This window comes from Oncorhynchus nerka, linkage group LG4 (genome assembly GCF_034236695.1).
Source record: "Oncorhynchus nerka isolate Pitt River linkage group LG4, Oner_Uvic_2.0, whole genome shotgun sequence".
In the NCBI taxonomy this organism is placed as follows: domain Eukaryota; kingdom Metazoa; phylum Chordata; class Actinopteri; order Salmoniformes; family Salmonidae; genus Oncorhynchus; species Oncorhynchus nerka.
The window spans coordinates 57,142,452-57,162,888 of record NC_088399.1 but is presented as its reverse complement, the minus strand read 5'-3'; the positions used below and the strand labels follow the sequence as shown (position 1 = coordinate 57,162,888).

General features: G+C 40.0%; 1 protein-coding gene across 1 annotated transcript in view; it reads left to right on the top strand.

Moving 5' to 3' along the window:
- The first annotated feature begins 3,627 nt into the window (after positions 1–3,627).
- Positions 3,628–20,437, top strand: part of LOC115128247 (protein PRRC2A-like) — a 50,015-nt gene continuing 33,205 nt past the window's right edge. The window contains 2 exon segments of the mRNA XM_029657931.2: positions 3,628–3,961; positions 13,713–13,864. Of these exon segments, the coding sequence (XP_029513791.2) occupies positions 13,750–13,864 (115 nt within the window). The 5' untranslated portion in view covers positions 3,628–3,961; positions 13,713–13,749.

The following is a 20,437-nucleotide window of genomic DNA, read 5'->3' as shown; positions in this document are numbered from 1 at the left end:
GGTGGTGCGAACGTCAAACATTTAAAGGCACTGTTTCCCTCCCTAGTGTAATTGGGATGGACAGGGAAGACCGCATTACAACCCTTATTTGTAATGCGGTCTTATTTAACCAGATAGGCCAGTTGAGAACATGTTCTCATTTACAACTGCGACCTGGCCAAGATAAAGCAAAGCAGTGCGACACAAACAACACAGAGTTACACATGGGATAAACAAACGTACAGTCATAACACAATAGAGAAGTATATGTACAGTGTGTGCAAATGTAGTAAGATTAGTGAGGTAAGGCAATAAATAGGCCATAGTGGTGAAATATTTACAATTTAGCAATTCAACAAGGGACTGATAGTTGTACAGAAGATGAATGTGCAAGTAGAGTTACTGGGGTGCAAAGGAGCAAAAAGGAGGAGTTGGCTTTGGGGATGACCAGTGAAATATACCTTCTGGAGCGCGTGCTACGGGCGGGTCCTGCTAATGGTGATCAGTGATCTGAGAAAAGGCGGGGCTTTACCTAGCAAATACTTATATATGACCTGGAGCCAGTGGGTTTGGCGACGAATATGAAGCGAGGGCCAGCCAACGAGAGCATACAGGTCGCCATGGTGGATAGTATATGGGGCTTTGGTGGCAAAACGGGTGGCACTGTGATAGACTACATCCAATTTGCTGTGTAGAGTGTTGGAGGCTATTTTGTAAATGACATCGCCGAAGTCAAAGATCGGTAGGATAGTCAGTTTTACGAGGGTATGTTTGGCAGCATGAGTGAAGGATGCTTTGTTGCGAAATAGGAAGCCGATTCTAGATTTAATTTTGGATTGGTGATGCTTAAAGAACTACGGTTGTATGGTGGCCTGGATGAAGAGGAAAATATTCTCAAGGAACCCTTCATGTTCCAGCTACAGAGAGATTATGAGATGTTCTACATTGAGGCAGTTGACAACAAGAACATTACTGTCTGTCTCTTTTGAGGAGCAGGAGTGAAGCCATTTTTGAAGAGGGGTCAAACCTTGTTTTTGTCTGCTGGGTTAATTGTTTCAATTCTTTAGTAAAGATGGCATAGAAGTCACCCGAATCTCTGATCTCTGTACTGGAGCTGGTATAACTTAATGTAAAAGCACATTCAGCTTGTCACTGTGGTACACTGGGGCGGCAGCGTAGCCTAGTGGTTAGAGTGTTGGACTAGTAACTGGAAGGTTGCGAGTTCAAACCCCCGAGCTGACAAGGTACAAATCTGTCGTTCTGCCCCTGAACAGGCAGTTAACCCACTGTTCCCAGGCCGTCATTGAAAATAAGAATGTGTTCTTAACTGACTTGCCTGGTTAAATAAAGGTAAAATAAATAGTCTGTCTCCATTTTCATGAGGAAAGTAAATAGCAGTATAAATCAGGACAGGTAGCAACTGTGTGTGTGTATATATGCTCAATTAAATAATATAATTACAAAGTTATAACATTTATCAACACAATTTTAAGAGTACATGACTTACACAACAAGTATGTTCACTGCAACAATATCAGTAGCTTGTCTCAAAATATAGCATGAAGCAAAAAGTGTTACAACACATCTGCTGTGTACTCCGTGTGTGACTGTCAAACCTCAGATGGACAAAAATAAAGTGGGTGGGGTCAAACGTGGGACTCCACCCACATTGAGCCAGGCCCCGAATTGCACACTGCAGTCAGGGGTATTTTGGGTTCGGCAGCAGCTTGAAGTCCGGCAACGCCGAATGCCTGAGCTGGACAGGAGGGGGAGCCAAAGTGAATGCTGGTGTGACACTAATGATTAACTTTAGCTGTTTTTATGACCAAACTCAAGGTTGATTTGTTTTCTATCCAAACAAATTATTTTCCAAGATCAATGTCTCGATTGACATTGATTACTTTGTGTTTATGTTACATAGAGCTAATTAATGCAACAACAACAAAAACAACTTAATGGAGGAGAGAGTAAAACAATTCATAAAATAAATACTTTAATTAAGCGTTGACACTGAAAAAAAAGTACAACAATTACCCCACTTGAAAGCTACTCTATCATCTGCATATGTTTTCGTAATCTTCATGAATAGGTCTACTGTCCATCTTGACATACTGAAACTGTTCATGCATGGGAAATAGAGAGAACTCACAGAACATGAAATTATTTTATTTTATGCTAATCAAAGTCAGAAGTGGAAAGATTACTGAAATATCCTACTCAAGTAGAAGTTATGTTACTTTAATTACATTTTATTCAAGTAGAAGAAAAATGACATTTAAAAAAAACTACTCAAGTAAAAGTCAAAAGTACCTCAATTAAAAAGTACTTAGAGTAAAAGTAATTGAGTTACTTAAAAAAAAACATTGACCTTGATAATTAAGGTTACCTGAATGTTGCTACACATGATATTTTCCATGCATTAAATTAAAAAAGGAAGAGAGGAAATTGTTACGTGACATCTTAGACCTTCCATCAAAATACATGTTTCGCATTTAAAAAGCATTCTCGAAAAGCTTCACATCTATTTGGTATTTTATTAGGATCCCCATTAGCTGTTGCAAAAGCAGCAGCTGCTCTTCCTGGGGTCCACACAAGATATGAAACAATACAGAATGACATAATACAGAATATCAATAGACAGCTCAAGGACAGAACTACATACATTTTTTTTAAAGGCACAAGTAGCCTACATATCAATGCATACACACAAACTATCTAGGTCAAAATTCCAAAATTGAGATGCTGTCTCAAAAGAATGGGAATAGTTTCAGTATTTCATCCACAAGTTATAATCAACTATTGTGCTGCATCAGGATAGTGCTGCCTGTCTATAGTCAACAATTAATTGATGAATGAAATTACTAATATATTAATGAATAATTGAATGAATGAATTACTAATAAATGAATGAATTACTAATATTATTGACCGTTTTTTTAAGGGGAAGTTCGCCCATTTCACGTGGCCTTATTTTCACTGTTTCTGTGCTTGTAGTTGATCCCCCAAACTGTATTTTGTTTATTTTTTGTTTGGTCAGAGAAAATTGGTTGTCACTTTTTGAGTCATCACTTGCCATTGACTATAATGCACTATGAAAATGTGTCTAAAGCATGTTAGAAAAAGCTCCAAAATCACTCCAAAAAATCTCATATCACATTCTGAATGTCTCTGCATTCGCTAAAAAAAATTGTGCTCAAGATAAAAAATAATAAAATATATTAAAATGTTAAAACAGTTTTGGGGGATACTACAAGCATAGAAATAGTGAAATTAAGGCCACGTAAAAATGAGTGAACTTCCCCTTTAACGCTTTGGTCATGCATGAGATCTGATCAAGAGGTGTAAAACATAAACTATTGAATTGCATTATATTGTGAGTGAAAAACACACATTTGATTTTGTTTTGGTGTTGATAAATAGCAACCAGACAGTGAGGCGAAATAAACCCAGTACACGGTTCGCTGATCAGAGTGCTGTAAAATACATCATTTGGCTACTCGACCTGACAATGTAGGATAGGGCGTGATTTAAATCCATGCAACATGTTGAAATAATCCGAAATGTTAGATTTGATAGGACAACATGCGGATTCAGAATTCATGATGTTAATCTGACCCCGCCCTCTCTGTGTGCCCTCCGCCCCCTCTGCACTACCGTCTCTAGTAGCCGTTGACGGCTCTTGTAGTGACGGATTAAGCTCTCCTGCAATATTTTTATTTTTCATTGGTTTTGTGGAAAAAGAAAAAAGGAGTACAAGTAAGCCGCTTTACACACATCAATCTCCAATATCCCCTCTCTTATTTTATAACGTTAATTAATTTGTAGTTTGAGCTAGCAGAGTGGTAATTTTGCTAGCAAGCTAGGGTAAACGTTACTTGCCAGCGACAGCGTGAGCAATAAACTAGCTAACGTTAGTTAGTAGAGGGCTAACGTGATTACATTATTCTGCGATACAACTCGAGACAAGTCGGGACAAGACCAGGTTAGTACTTACATCTTGTATTTCCTGATGTAAAATATTAGCTAGCTAGCTAACTATATTATAGTTGAAATGTAACGATGGCAACCGCTAGATGTGTGCTAATGTGGTAACATTAGTTAACTAACGTTAGCATCGGCTAACAGTCACTCGCTAGCGACAATAGTGTTGGTTAGCTAGCTATTAGCTGGATGGTTTGGTTCATAGCAGGGCGAGATGTAGAGATATCTATTACAGATGGCTAGGTTACTAATTTAGATATATTGGTTCTACTGTATAGTTAAACAATCTTGTTGCACAACAACAATGCCCATGTGTATCACGGCGTGGATCATAGCTACATGCAATGTTTGCATCGTATAGTTAGCTAGCTTAATTGCTAACCGGTTTGTTATAATGCAGATGGCCTACCCGCACCGCCATTTTGTTTTGTTCTCTTCATAAAATAATTTGCCAAATCGCATAGTTCCTATAAATGGGGATTTATACAATCTATACTAAAGCATTAAAAACTGAGTTGATTGACGTATTCACTGTGATTCAACGAGGAATGTAAACTAAACTAATTTCACCACGGCAATTTATCTGGGTATGCATTTCGAAACATCGCAGCCCCCCTCCCAACGTGAATATGGAGGCCGTATTAGATTGCTGTTCAGAGTTAACTATGGCTACAGACAATGTGATGTTTATGCTAGCAACTATTTTTGGTTAAGTGGTATACTTGGACTGTGTTGTGCTGACCCTTGCCTTTGAGTGTGCTGTTATGATGGCATGCTGTGGCTGGCCCTGAACTCCTTTTTGCGTTACAAGGCCCTTTCCTGGTGTATTACATTGATGGTTTGCTTATCTGCACTCTTAATCCCTGAACAACATGTTATTTGCCGGCCATCCCACGACCTAATTTTCTAATCTCATCGGGGTATTGAGGCACACAAGGTGTGCTGCTATTTGGCAGTGTTTGGGACAATAGTATGACTAAAAGTACATTTATCCCATTAAAGCAACTCATATCTTTACGTCATACAAATGTGCATTGAACACCTTTATTTATCATGTAGTGTATTTAATGGTGGGTGCCTGCTGGTCTCTAATAATATTGTTGCAGTCTTTTAAATGGGTCAAGTTATCTTGTCAGTTGCTCTTGTGGTTTGCAGTGCACTTACAAGGGTTCTCAAACTTCTTGAGGTCGGGGGAACCCTTCTATGATGGCAAAGTAATAAGGTACCCCTCATAATTGAGTGAGATACAAATAACATACAAGCTGTTTTACCATGACTTGATGTCTCGGGCCCCGGGAAGGAACATTTTAATGGTCCACCTCTTGGCATTGGAGAGAAAATATGACAGTTTCCATGCTAATTTCTTGCAATTCTACACATTTTGTTATGGGGCAGCAAAAAATTTGTCACAGCTTTAAAGTTAATATCCTGCAGGGCGCTGAGGAGATTTTTAAACTATTTGACCAACTGCAGTAAAATTATTTAAATGAAATTTAATTTGTTTACTGTGATCTCAATACGCACCTTGCGCTGCAGTTTCTTGAGATAAATCCGATCATGGCGAACTGTGCGATGCAGTAAGGTGTTGTAGTTTCCAACAGGCCAATTTTCTACGTAGTTTAGTGCAGAAAACGTGATGATTAACTACGATGACCATATTCCATTGTGGCGGCTACTTGTCCGGTCTGTAATGTGAATAACTGATGGTTAATAAGTGATAATCTATCATGAGACTTTTGTTTTATTCTGCGCTATAGCATTCAACCAACAATGCATAGTGAATTTAATGTTTAAAAAATATTATTGAAATCGAAACTCTTTCTATTGTTAATAATCTAACTGAAACCGAACCGACCTCAAAAGGCACTAATCGCTCAGCACCAATTCTGCAATTCTACACATTTTTCCATTAGGCAGAGCGAGAACTTTGCCATATTAAAGCTTATAGTACTCTCCAGTGTAATTCTATGAAATATGACCTATAATTAATTACTATATGAGAGAGTTTTCCCACAAAAAAAATTGTGGTCATGTATGTTTAAAAGCAGCGTTTTCTGTGTTGGAATAGTGTGTGGGCGTACCCCAACAACAGAATGGTGTGGGAGTTTACCGGTCAATATGCGAGTAGACCGCTGATTGGTCAGCTCATCCTCCTCGGGAGGATGACGTAATCCTCAAGGAAACCAGCATTTTTGTAGTTTGAGTTGGGGTTTTTTAACCTCTGGGATATGTGGGATGGTAGCGTCCCACTTGGCCAAAAGCCAGAGAAAATGCACAGCTCCAAATTCAAATAAATTTCTATAAAAATAAACTTTCATGAAATCACACATGTAAGATACCAAATTAAAGCTATACGTGTTGTGGATCCAGCCAACATGTCAGATTTCAAAAAGGATTTTCGGCGAAAGCAAACGATGCTATTATCTGAGGATAGCACCTCCATAAACAAAAGAGAGAACATTTCAACCCTGCAGGCGCGACACAAAACGCAGAAATAAAAATATAAATCATGCCTTACCTTTGACGAGCTTTTTCTGTTGGCACTCCAATATGTCCCATAAACATCACAAATGTTCCTTTTTTTCTCGATTAATTCCGTCCATATATATCCAGAATGTCCATTTATTTGGCGCGTTTGATCCAGAAAAACGCCCATTCCGACTTGCACAACGTGACTTAGAAATATCTCAAAAGTTACCTGTAAACTTTGCCAAAACATTTCAAACTACTTTTGTAATACAGCTTTAGGTAAATAATCAATACAATTCAAGACGGGATGATCTGTGTTCTATACAGGAAGAAAACAAACTCAAGCATGCTTTCTGGTCATGCGCCTCTATCAAACAGTACACATGAAGTGACCCTGGGTCAAGATGGCAGTACTTCTTCATTACACAAAGGAATAACCCCAACCAATTTTAAATACTGGTGACATCCAGTGGAAGCGGTAGGAACTGCAAGCAAGTCCCTTAGAAATCTCTATTCCCAATGAAAACCCATTGAATAGAGGGTCACCTCAAAAAAAGAATCTGAATGGTTTGTCCTCTGGGTTTCGCCTGCTACATAAGTTCTATTATACTCACAGACATGATTCAAACAGTTTTAGAAACTTCAGAGTGTTTTCAATTCCAAATCTACTAATAATATGCATACCTTATCTTCTGGGGATGAGTAGCAGGCAGTTGAATTTGGGCATGCTTTTCATCCAAAATTCCAAATGCTGCCCCCTATCCTAGAGAAGTGTTTTTTAAAATCCAATTTATGCATTGGCCACAGCTACGATTATAAGATCAGTCAACAACTTTATTTGGGTATGAGCTAACAGAATATGAACATTTAAAAGTGAGATTTTCAATGGACAGTTACTTTAAATTACAGAGCATTTATGTAAATACATTTTGGGAGAATTCAAGAAATATTGAGTTGAACAATTTATAATTGGCAGAGTACTGTACATACCAATATCACTGTGAGCCCCCCAGACCCATTTTGTGCAGGGCAAAAAAATAAATACAATGTAATAGTATTCCTCTAAAATGTATTACACCCCCTAAACTTATTCCTTTGGTCAAAATGAATTGCATCTGTAAACATGCAGTAATCAAATCCAAATCAAATTTGATTTGTCACATGTGCCGAATACAACCGGTGTAGACCTTACAGTGAAATGTTTACTTATAAGCCCTTAACCAACCATGCAGTTTTTAGAAAATACCTAAGAAATCAAAATTCAGAAAAAAGTAAGAGATAAGAAAAACAAATCATTAAAGAGCAGCAGTGAATAACAAAAGCGGGGCCATATACAGGGGGTACCAGTACAGAGTCATTGTGTGGGGGCACCGGTGTCGAGGTAATTGAGATAATTGTGTACATGCAGGTAGGGGTGTTAGTGGCCATGCATAGATAATAACAGAGTTGTAGCTGGGGGAAAAATAGTCTAGGTAGCCATTTGATTAGCTGTTCAGGAGTCTCATGGCTTCGGGGTAGAAGCTATTTAAAAGCCTCTTGGACCTAGACTTGGCACTCCGGTACCGCTTGCAGTGCGGTAGCAGAGAGAACAGTTTAATGGCTAGGGTGTCTGGACCAGTCATAATTCTGGGCACCTACTCTTTCCAGGGGTTTTCTTTATTTTTACTATTTTCTACATTGTTGAATAACAGTGAAGACATTAAAACTAGGAACTATCACATGGAATCATTTAGTAACCTAAGTAGAGGTCGACCGATTATGATTTTTCACCGCTGATACCGATTATTGGAGGACCAAAAAAGCAGATACCGATTAATCGGCCTATTTATTTATTTGTAATAATGACAATTACAACAATACTGAATGAACACTTATTTTACCTTAATATAATACACTGCTCAAAAAAATAAAGGGTACACTTAAACAACACAATGTAACTCCGAGTCAATCACACTTCTGTGAAATCAAACTGTCCACTTAGGAAGCAACATTGATTGACAATAAATTTCACATGCTGTTGTGCAAATGGAATAGACAACAGGTGGAAATTATAGGCAATTAGCAAGACACCCCCAATAAAGGAGTGGTTCTGCAGGTGGTGACCACAGACCACTTCTCAGTTCCTATGCTTCCTGGCTGATGTTTTGGTCACTTTTGAATGCTGACGGTGCTTTCACTCTAGTGGTAGCATGAGACGGAGTCTACAACTCACACAAGTGGCTCAGGTAGTGCAGCTCATCCAGGATGGCACATCAATGCGAGCTGTGGCAAGAAGGTTTGCTGTGTCTGTCAGCGTAGTGTCCAGAGCATGGAGGCGCTACCAGGAGACAGGCCAGTACATCAGGAGACGTGGAGGAGGCCGTAGGAGGGCAACAACCCAGCAGCAGGACCGCTACCTCCACCTTTGTGCAACGAGGAGCAGGAGGAGCACTGCCAGAGCCCTGCAAAATGACCTCCAGCAGGCCACAAATGTGCATGTGTCTGCTCAAACGGTCAGAAACAGTCTCCATGAGGGTGGTATGAGGGCCCGACGTCCACAGGTGGGGGTTGTGCTTACAGCCCAACACCGTGCAGGACGTTTGGCATTTGCCAGAGAACACCACTGGCGCCCTGTGCTCTTCACAGATGAAAGCAGGTTCACACTGAGCATGTGACAGAGTCTGGAGACGCCGTGGAGTACGTTCTGCTGCCTGCAACATCCTCCAGCATGACCGGTTTGGCGGTGGGTCGGTCATGGTGTGGGGTGGCATTTCTTTGGGGGGCCGCACAGCCCTCCATGTGCTCGCCAGAGGTAGCCTGACTGCCATTCGGTACCGAGATGAGATCCTCAGACCCCTTGTGAGACCATATGCTGGTGCGGTTGGCCCTGGGCTCCTCCTAATGCAAGACAATGCTAGACCTCATGTGGCTGGAGTGTGTCAGCAGTTCCTGCAAGAGGAGGGCATTGATGCTATGGACTGGCCTGCCCATTTCCCAGACCTGAATCGAATTGAGCACATCTGGGACATCATGTCTTGCTCCATCCACCACAGACTGTCCAGGAGTTGGTGCATGCTTTAGTCCAGGTCTGGGAGGAGATCCCTCAGTAGACCATCCGCCACCTCATCAGGAGCATGCCCAGGCGTTGTAGGAAGGTCATACAGGCACGTGGAGGTCACACACACTACTGAGCCTCATTTTGACTTGTTTTAAGGACATCACATCACAAAGTTGGATCAGCCTGTAGTGTGGTTTTCCACTTTAATTTTGGGTGTGACTCCAAATCCAGACCCCCATGTGTTGATCAATTTGATTTCCATTGATCATTTTTGTGTGGTTTTGTTGTCAGCACATTCAACTATGTAAAGAAAAAAGTTTTTAATAAGAATATTTCATTCAAAGTAGCCACCCTTTCCATTGATGACAGCTTTGCACACTCTTGGCATTCTCTCAACCAGATTCATGCGATAGTCACCTGGAATGCATTTCAATTAACCTCTAGGATATGTGGGATGGTAGCGTCCCACCCCGCCAACAGCCAGTGAAAGTGCAGGGCGCCAAATTCAAAACAACAATCTCATAATAAAAATTCCTCAATCATACAAGTATTTTACACCATTTTAAAGATAAAATTATCGTTAATCAAGCCACAGTGTCTGATTTAAAAAATGCTTTACAGCGAAAGCACCACAAATGATTGTTAGGTCACTACAAAGGCACAGAAAAACCCTGACATTTTTCCAGCCAAAGAGAGGAGTCACAAAAAGCACAAATAGAGATAAAATTAATCACTAACCTTTGATCTTCATCAGATGACACTCATAGGACTTCATGTTACACAATACATGTATGTTTTGTTCAATAAAGTGCATATTTATCTCAAAAAATCTCATTTTACATTGGCGCGTTACGTTCAGGAGTCCTAAATATCATGCAGTGATCTTGCAGAGAGCCACATCAATTTACAGAAATACTCATCATAAATGTTGATAAATACAAGTGTTATACATGGAATTAGAGATATACTTCTCCTTAATGCAACCGCGGTGTCAGATTTTTAAAAAACTTTGCGGAAAAAGCAAACCATGCAATAATCTGAGTACAGCGTTCAGACAACAAAGCAGCCAAAAATAAATCTGACATATTGGGTAGTCAACATTAGTCAGAAAAAGTGTGATAAATATTCACTTACTTTTGATGATCTTCATCAGAAAGCACTCCCAGAAATCGCAGTTCCACAAATGTTTGTTTTGTTCGATAATGCCCATCATTTATGTCCAAATAGCTTCTTTTGTTAGGGCGTTTGGTCAACAAATCCAAAAGCGCGTTCAGGTCCAGCCGAACATCGGACAAGAAGTTCCGTTTACAGCCCTTGTCAAACGAAGTATAGAATCAATCTTTAGGATGTTTCTATCATAAATCTTCAATAATGTTCCAACCGGAGAATTCCTGTGTCTGGAGAAAAGCAATGGAATGAGAGCTAACTCTCTCGTGACTGTGCGATACGAGCCTGTGGCACTCTGCCAGACACCTGACTCATTCCTCTCTCGGTCCCACTTCACAGTAGAAGCCTTAAACAAAGTTATAAAGACTGTTGACATCTAGTGGAAGCCTTAGGAAGTGCAACAACCAATATCCCACTGTATCTACAATAGGGGCTGAGTTAAAAAACTACAAGCCTCAGATTACCCACTTCCTGGTTGGATTTTTCTCAGGTTTTCGCCTGCCATATGAGTTCTGTTATACTCACAGACCTCATTCAAACAGTTTTAGACACTTCGGAGTGTTTTCTATCAAATACTACTAATAATATGCATATATTAGCATCTGGGACAGGGTAGCAGGCAGTTTACTCTGGGCACCTTATTCATCCAAGCTACGCAATACTGCCCTCCTGTCACCAAGAAGTTAACAGGTGTACCTTTTTAATTTGTGAAAATATTTCCTTTAATGAATTTTAGCCAAGCAGCTGTGATAAGCTAGGGGTGGTATAAAGAAGATAGCCCTATTTGGTAAAATACTAAGTCCATATTATGGACAGCTCAAATTAGCAAAGAGAAACGACACTCCATCATTACTTTAAGACATGAAGGTCAGTCAATCTGGAAAATTTCAAGAACTTTGAAAGTATCTTCAAAGTGCAGTCGCAAAAACCATCAAGCGCTATGATGAAACCAGCTCTCATGAAGACCGCCACAGATAAGGAAGACCCAGAGTTACCTCTGCTGCAGAGGATAAGTTCATTAGAGTTACCAGCCTCAGAAATTGCAGCCCAAATAAATGTTTCACAGAGTTCAAGGAACAGACACATCTGTTCAGAGGAGACTGCATGAATCAGGCCTTCACATCAAATTACTGCAATGACACCACTACTAAAGGATACCAATAAGCGGAAGAAACTTGCTTGGGACAAGAAACACGAGCAATGGACACTAGACCGGTGGAAGTCTGTCCTTTTGGTCTAGAGTCCAAATTGGAGATGTTTGGTTCCAACTGATGTGTCTTTGTGAGACGCAGAGTAGGTGACCGGATGATCTCAGCATGTGTGGTTCCCACCGTGAAGCATGGAGGAGGAGGTGTGATGGTGACACTCTGATTCACTTAGAATTCAAGGCAGTCTTAGCCAGCATGGCTACCACAGCATCCTGCAGTGAAATGCAATCCCATCTCGTTTTGCGCTTAGTGGGACTATCATTTGTTTTTCAACAGGACATTGACCCAACACACCTCTAGGCTGTGTAAGGGCTATTTGACCAAGACGGTGAGTGATGGAGTGCTGCATCAGATGGCCTGGCCTCCACAATCACCCGACCTCAACCCAATTGAGATGGTTTGGGATGAGTTGAACCACAGAGTGAAGGAAATGCAGCCAAGTGCTCAGCCTGTGTTGGAACTCCTTCAAGACTGTTGGAAAAGCATTCCAGGTGAAGCTGGTTGAGAGAATGCCAATAGTGTGCAAAGCTGTCATTAAGGCAAATGGTGGCTACTTTGAAGAATCTAAAATATATTTTAATTTGTTTTACACTATTTTTGGTTACTACATGATTCCAAATGTTTAATAGTTTTGATGTCTTCACTATTATTGTAGAAAAGAGTAAAAACAAAGAAAAACCCTTGAATGAGTAGGTGTGTCCAAACGTTTGACTGGTACTGTACATTCATTCTAATCTTGACAAATCCATCCTTATTGTTCTGAAATCAAATCATATATCAAGCATACTACTTTTTGCCACAAGGACTCAAACGTACATGTGCAGTAGGGTGATGAAACCCCCACATCACAAACAAAAAACTTCTCCCCAAATAGAAGCAGATTTTCTGTCGCTATATTTTACATAAATATTTATATTATGTGTGGAGGGTCACCAGTCAAGTCAGTGCAGTTGTGGAGAGAGATGAGTCCTGTTGTAGTGAAACCAGCCCAACAACATGTGACAGAGCTGACATTCTCACCGTGCAGTACCAGCACAAACAGGACTGTTGTTTTGGGTGACACACACAGAGACAGTAGGTAGGTTGGTATGTCTTTTCTGGGTCATTCTAGATGAAAAACCCTTGGAATGACTTTTGTCTGGTACTGTATATATTTTGAGATCTGACCGCGGACCCCCTGCATTTTGTTACGAGCTCCATGCTCTACCAACTGAGCTACAGAGGGCCCCAGTTGCCCGTTAATTCATTTGATAATCATCAACTCAATGTGCAGTTTGCAATTAACCTCCATCTTTGTAACATGACAAGGGGGCAACATTTTTCCCAAACAAGATTGCGCCGCCTACAAAGACTGATATTGTTTTTGGAATATATGATCCGTTTACAGACACAGAACAACTCTCAAGCTGTAGCCAAATCTTTATGAATTGGACCGATGTCAGCCCAGTGGGTTTTATTGGTGAGCTGGAAAATGGGCTCAACCCTGGTGTTGTTGCCATGGAGGCAACCCCTCTCAAGGCAGTCCTAGAAAAAGTGAACATAATTTATAATGCATCACCATGGAAACTATGCCATGGATCGCATTATTCTCTCGGTACAGTATTTCCTGTGTTGACTTGTTCATGGCAATGCACTGTTCACGTGCTAGCTCTGCTCACACATTGGTCTCTAATGTTATTGACCTGTTCTGAGCACTGTCCCCCCCTCTGTCTGTCCTAACTACAAACTTTGTAATGCATACACTGTTAAGAAAAGACTGGATATCGGGACTAGTTTTGTTTAGAACCTGCATCAACTCAACACCACGTTTACCTTCACGTTCAGTGACGCATACATGGTGTCAAATGTCTCCATCTCTTTCTCTCTTCCAGTCTCAGGGCTCACCTTACTCAATGAGCGGACAGCGCAATGTCAGAGCGCTCTGGGCAAACTGCAAAGGGGAAGGATGGCAAATCCAAGTATGCGTCTCTCAACCTGTTTGATACCTACAAAGGAAAGAGCCTTGAAGCACAAAAGCCTGTTGGTGAGTATTCTCGTTTCCATTGTCCAGGTAGTGTGTTAGTGTGTGGAACAATTTCAGGTGTTGACGTGAGGTGTCCTTATCCGGGTCATCGGATCATTTTCTGATCCATCATAGGTGATTGGATTTGTTGATATCGATTATGATAATAAGTCATATTATGCAATCATTTTCCAACATGAGATGTATGGGCCAACTTGACTAGAAGTGCATACACAACCCACATTTTAGCGTTTAGTTTTAAGTTTTAATGTCACATGCACACGTGCAGTGAAATGCATTTCTTGCGAACTCAAAACTATGGCTGTGGCGGTCAATTTCGTCAGCCAGTGATTGTCAAGCAATTAACTGCCGGTCTCACGGTAAATGACCGTTTAACTAACACATTTAGCATCCCCTGGCTTCCTTGCATTTAAAAAAAAAACTAATTATATAACCAGGAAGGACTCATTGCGATTTGAAATGTATTTTTCAAGAGCGTCCTGGCCAAGTTTAGCAGCACCAAGTCATTACGCAATTACAGACAGACAACATGAAAACGACAAGTCATCTAGTAAGAACTGGAGGTCGACCCATTAATCGGAATGACCGATTAATTAAGGCCGATTTCAAGTTTTCATAACAATCGGAAATCGGTATTACAAATTGTATAGAGGGAAATAGTCCTATAATTCCTATAATAACTACAACCTAAAACTTCTTACCTGGGAATATTGAAGACTCATGTTAAAAGGAACCATCAGCTTTCATATGTTCTCATGTTCTGAGCAAGGAACTTAAACGTTAGCTTTCTTACATGGTACATATGGCACTTTTACTTTCTTCTCCAACACTTTGTTTTTGCATTATTTAAATCAAATTAAACATGTTTCATTATTTATTTTATTGATGTATTATATTAAGTTATAATAAGTGTTCATTCAGTATTGTTGTAATTGTCATTATTACAAATACATTTTAAAAACTCGTCCGATTAATCGGTATCGGCTTTTTTGGTCCTCCAATCGGTATCGGCGTTGAAAAATCATAATCGGTCGACCTCTAGTAAGAACCATAGAAATCAGTAACGAAATCATAAAACAGCAAATAAAAAACAATGACAGGTCAAGGAATCCGCCTCAAAATCCTTCATAAATTATTTAAAAACACCAATCGGGACAAGTTCTTCCAGTTTAAAAGTAATTTGTAAGGCGTTCCAATCCAATGGCGCAGAGTACATAAAGGCCCTTTTACCAAATTGGAACCGTTGGCAAAATAAATCCTGGGAACGAATAGAGTACCCACCACATTTCCGAAGAATTAAAATGGTAGTAAACCCACAATGGCTTTGTAATTAAAAGTATACCAGGGACAGAGATTCAAAGCAAGAAATTCCAACTGTTGTCAAATAGTTTCAGACTTTGCCACACTTACAAGGAATGTAGGCTTTTACATATATAGCCACACCCACACCTTTTTTTAAATCAATCAGTGCGATACACACTGTAACCATTTTATACAAATATCCTTATCAAGAAGAGACTTGCGGAGCCAGGTTTCAGAAAACACAACTGCATCAGTTGATAAAGCCAAAATCCTAACCCCATCAATTTTAGACAACAGGCGCCCATTGTCCGATATACTCACCCAGCGGCAATGTTTATTTTCTCCAGGGTTCGGTCATGTCAGTCCGCAAGCAATACCACTGAAATAGTCATTTTCTCTGAGAGATTTAAGAAATAAAGGCCAAGGAAAGGTACGGGGAGAGAGGGACTGTGTGTGCATGTATGAGTCTGTGTGTGAGTAGATTGGGGGTGGATTGAGAGAACGGTTTGGGGATTGTTGAGCTGCTGCTGTCAGCCAGGTGGAGAGCGAAGAGGAGCAGCTTGGACGAGACACTCAGCAGAGGGAAAGGGAGGGTTACTTAGGTAAACTTTGAGTAAAGAAGTGCAAATGCCGATTAAAAGATTATTCGAGTTGGGGGAGACCCGCTATCTTTACACCAGCAAAACTAAGTAGTTTGCACTACACAACAAGGAAAGTATAGATTTGCGCCACTATAAATTAATTGTTATTAGTAGGTTAAAAACTACTAATCACAGACAAACGACTTGACATGCTGCCATCTTGGATTGAGAGACTGCATAGCCTACAAGCCACTGATGCAGACCTTTGAAACAACTATATTTTAAAAAAGTAATATAGCCTACGTCATCACAATATATCCATTATTTATTTTAGACTGCTCTAAAGAAACATGGTATATAGTCTATTGCAGAAGAACAGAATAGCGTACTCTGAATTGTCGTTATGTTAGGCCCTGATCTGGCTGTGGGCTACACTTGTTCATTTTGCAGACAAGATTTGCTTTGAATTCCGTGGCATTATTTTATAGTACGAAGAATACAACAGGGCTCTACAGTGCTACCATTTTGGGGGCATATGCTCCTAAATATTTTTGCTGTGCCTCCTGGAATTATAATTTGGGAGCACAAGTGCCTCTAAAAAAAATGAAATAATAATCACCAAGATCAAATCTAATTTTATTTGTCACATACACATGGTTAGCAGATGTTAATGTGAGTGTAGCAAAATGCTTGTGCTTCTAGTTACGACAATGCAGTAATAACCTAACCAACGAGTAATCTAGCCTAACAATTCCAAAACTACTACCGTATACACACAAGTGTAAAGGGATAAATAATATGTACATAAAGATATATGAATGAGTGATGGTACAGAGCGGCATAGGCAAGATGCAGTAGATGGTATCGAGTACAGTATATACATATGAGATGAGTAATGTAGGGTATGTAAACATATTAAGTGGCATTGTTTAAAGTGGCTAGTGATACATGTATTACATAAAGATGCAGTAGATGATATAGCGTACAGTATATACATATGAGATGAGTAATGTAGGGTATGTAAACATTATATTAAGTGGCATTGTTTAAAGTGGCTAGTAATACATGTATTACATAAAGATGCAGTAGATGATATAGCGTACAGTATATACATATGAGATGAGTAATGTAGGGTATGTAAACATTATATTAAGTGGCATTGTTTAAAGTGGCTAGTGATACATTTTTTACATCAATTTCCATTATTAAAGTGGCTGGAGTTGAGTCAGTATCTTGGCAGCAGCCACTCTATGTTAGTGGTGGCTGTTTAACAGTCTGACGGCCTTGAGATGGAAGCTGTTTTTCAGTCTCTCAGTCCCTGCTTTGATGCACCTGTACTGACCTCGCCTTCTGGATGATAGCGGGATGAACAGGCAGTGGCTCGGTGGTTGTTGTCCTCTGATGTTTATGGCCTTCCCGTGACATCGGGTGGTGTAGGTGTCCTGGAGGGCAGGTAGTTTGCCCCCAGTGATGCGTTGGGCAGACCTCACTACCCTCTAGAGCCTTACGGTTGTGGGCGGAGCAGTTGCCGTACCAGGCGGTTATACAGCCCGACAGGATGCTCTCGATTGTGCATCTGTAGAAGTTTGTGAGTGCTTTTGGTGACAAGCCGAATTTCTTCAGCCTCCTGAGGTTGAAGAGGCTGCTGCGCCTTCTTCACAACGCTGTCTGTGTGGGTGGACTAATTCAGTCCTCCAACAATCTCTGTCTCACTTTCCCGATCAATTTCTTCTAAAATTGTGTGTACATCTGTATAGCTAGACTTAGATTTAGCTTTCCCTGACTTAGTCGCCATACTGATTGATATGTAAACAGCTGAAGATGCGCTTTACCAAAAAAGTGCTGTGCGGAACATGCGGAACATTCCAGTATGAATCTTCAATGGCGAATGACCCTCTTTACACCGGAGTTTACTACATGGGTTGGTCTTCCAACACAACCATTACGTATTGCCGTTTACCTCAGCTCATTGGCTATCTACCCAGCTAGATTTCAAGACAATCAGTGGTCATTGGGTTAAAATACAGTCAATCAACGAAACAGCGGTCATATCATTGGTGCACAATGATGTCATTACTTGTTGCCTTCAAATCGGTTTCTTTCAGCCAATACGTCCCGCGAAATGACCCATCAGGTTTGGTTGTTACAAGCAAACCAGTTGATTGCAATGAAACCAAACATGACTGGAAAAGTCACGTTTAGTGTGTGTATTTACATCGAATCTGCTGTCGAAAATTGAATGAGACGGAATTCACAGCACAAGCGGTTCACAAAATTTCGTGTTAGACTATAAAAAGGGATTTTATCAAACAAAAGACCATTCATTGTGTAACAATGAGCATTGGGATTGCAAACGGAGGAAGATCGTCGAAGGTAAACAATTAATTTTATTGCAATTTGTGATTTTGTTATGCCTTGTGCTGGTTGAAATAGTTTATTTTTATTGGGCTCTGTCAGATTAACGCATCGTATTCTTTCGCAGTAAATCCTTCTTTAAATCTGACAATGCTTGTCATCCAACGCAGTTGGATTAGCAAGATTCTAGGCTTTCGAAACATGTGAGACACTTGTATTTTCATGAATGTTTAATATGACTATTTATGTAGCGATCACTGTATGTTGTCGAATTTAATCCCGCTAACGGATTCGGTGCGCAGAGAGGTTAGTGATTCCACAGGTTGGTGGTATTTTTTTATTTAGCCGTTGCTGACCCCATGCTTACATCTTTATCACAAATAAGACCCCTTGCTTTCCCTGGTGCCAATTCCATGTAATAGTCCCACAAGGGTGCTCTGCTTTTCTCTGCCATCTGTAAAACATGCACACAGCTCTGAGGTGACAATGATAATGAAGTCTGCTTAGGAGACATACTCTCAACTGTTTGAATAAAAATAGAGTTTAAGTTACCTGTGATGAATGTTGAAAACAAAAACTGTAATTTCTATATGCAGGAAATCTTATTTTAATAATGGGCATGGTACCAAAGTGTGAGTCATAATTCCCATGACACCTTCTAGCAAAATCTGAAAAGCGGTTCCTTCATTCATTTATTCCATAGGATATTTTTTAGATTCACTTAAAATAAGGTCTGTGTTTCGTGTAGGCTAACACCACCGTGCCAATTTTATAACTGTAGATATCCATAGGACAAGGTAACTCAGATCAATATAGGCTAAATATGAGTGAAGATTTAAAAAAAATGTAGAGTGGATTTATGAAAATATGTTGACAAACGTTACATTATCCTAGTGAGATTTACACGGGTATCAAAACGCTGAGGCACGAAACACAGACCTTATTTGGGGCGGCAGTGGTTAGAGTTCGAATCCCCGAGCTGACAAGGTACAAATCGTTCTACCCCTTAAAACAGGCACTGTTCCTAGGCCGTCATTGAAAATAAGAATGTTTATTAACCTGTTGCTTCTACCCTCTACTTTTTTGAACATTCTGTTAAAAATCGCGCAACATTTCAGCGCCCTGCTACTCATGCCAGCAATATAGTATATGCATGTGCTTAGTCTGTGTGGATAGAAAACACTCAGACGTTTATAAAACTGGTTAAATCACTGCTGTGGCTTTACCAGAACGGCATTTACATCGAAAAGCACAGGAAAAACTGATCACTGAAAATGGGAAAATATATCCATGCGCTACTTGAACCCATTGATAAAGGTGAACCACAATTAATTGACTGAGGTTGCAGTACCTACAGCTTCCACACGGTGTCTAGAGTATTGTCATTTCCCTTCGAGTTTTTTCTTGGTCAAACACATGCAAGGCACCGTATCTCCTCAGGTCTAGGACCGGATATTTTCGTTGAGTTTCTAGCCGGACATTTTTCCAGACGGACAGCTAATGATCTTTACATCGCCTCCTGATGAATTTTATCGCTTATTAACGTTTACTAATACCTAAAGTTGCATTACAAACGTATTTCGAAGTGTTTTGTGAAAGTTTATCGTCGACTTTTTGAATTTTAAAAAATGACGTTACGTTTTGAAAACGCTGTTTTTTTCGTTTATCACACCGTCTACATATAACGATATCTTGGCTTTATATGGACCGATTTAATCGAAATAAAGACCCAATAGTGTTTATGGGACATCTAGGAGTGCCAACAAAGAAGATGGTGAAAGGTAATGACTGTTTTCTATTTTATGTTGCGGTTTGTGTAATGCCGAAATGCTAATTATTTTGTTTACGTTCCCTGCGTGGCTTTTGTGTTGTAGTGTATTGGTGCATGCTATCAGATAATAGCTTCTCATGCTTTCGCCGAAAAGCATTTTAAAAATCTGACTTGTTGCCTGGATTCACAACGAGTGTAGCTTTAATTCGATACCCTGCATGTGTATTTTAATGAACGTTTGAGTTTTAACTAATACTATTAGCATTTAGCGTAGCGCATTTGCATTTCCAGAGCTCTAGTTGGGACGCAAGCGTCTCAGGTAGAAGCAAGAGGTTAATTGACTTGCCTAGTTAAAGAAAGGTCAAATAAAACCTTATTTGAAGTAGATCAAGACATGACTTTCAACCTTCGTCTCTCCCTAGCCCATACGGGAGTTGTAGCGATGAGAAAAGATAGTAGCTACTAAAAACAATTGGATACCATGAAAAGGGGGTACATTTTAAAAAATTTGAAACGGGCCCTATATACTTATTTTTGTTATTTATTTCACTTTAGTTGTGATAC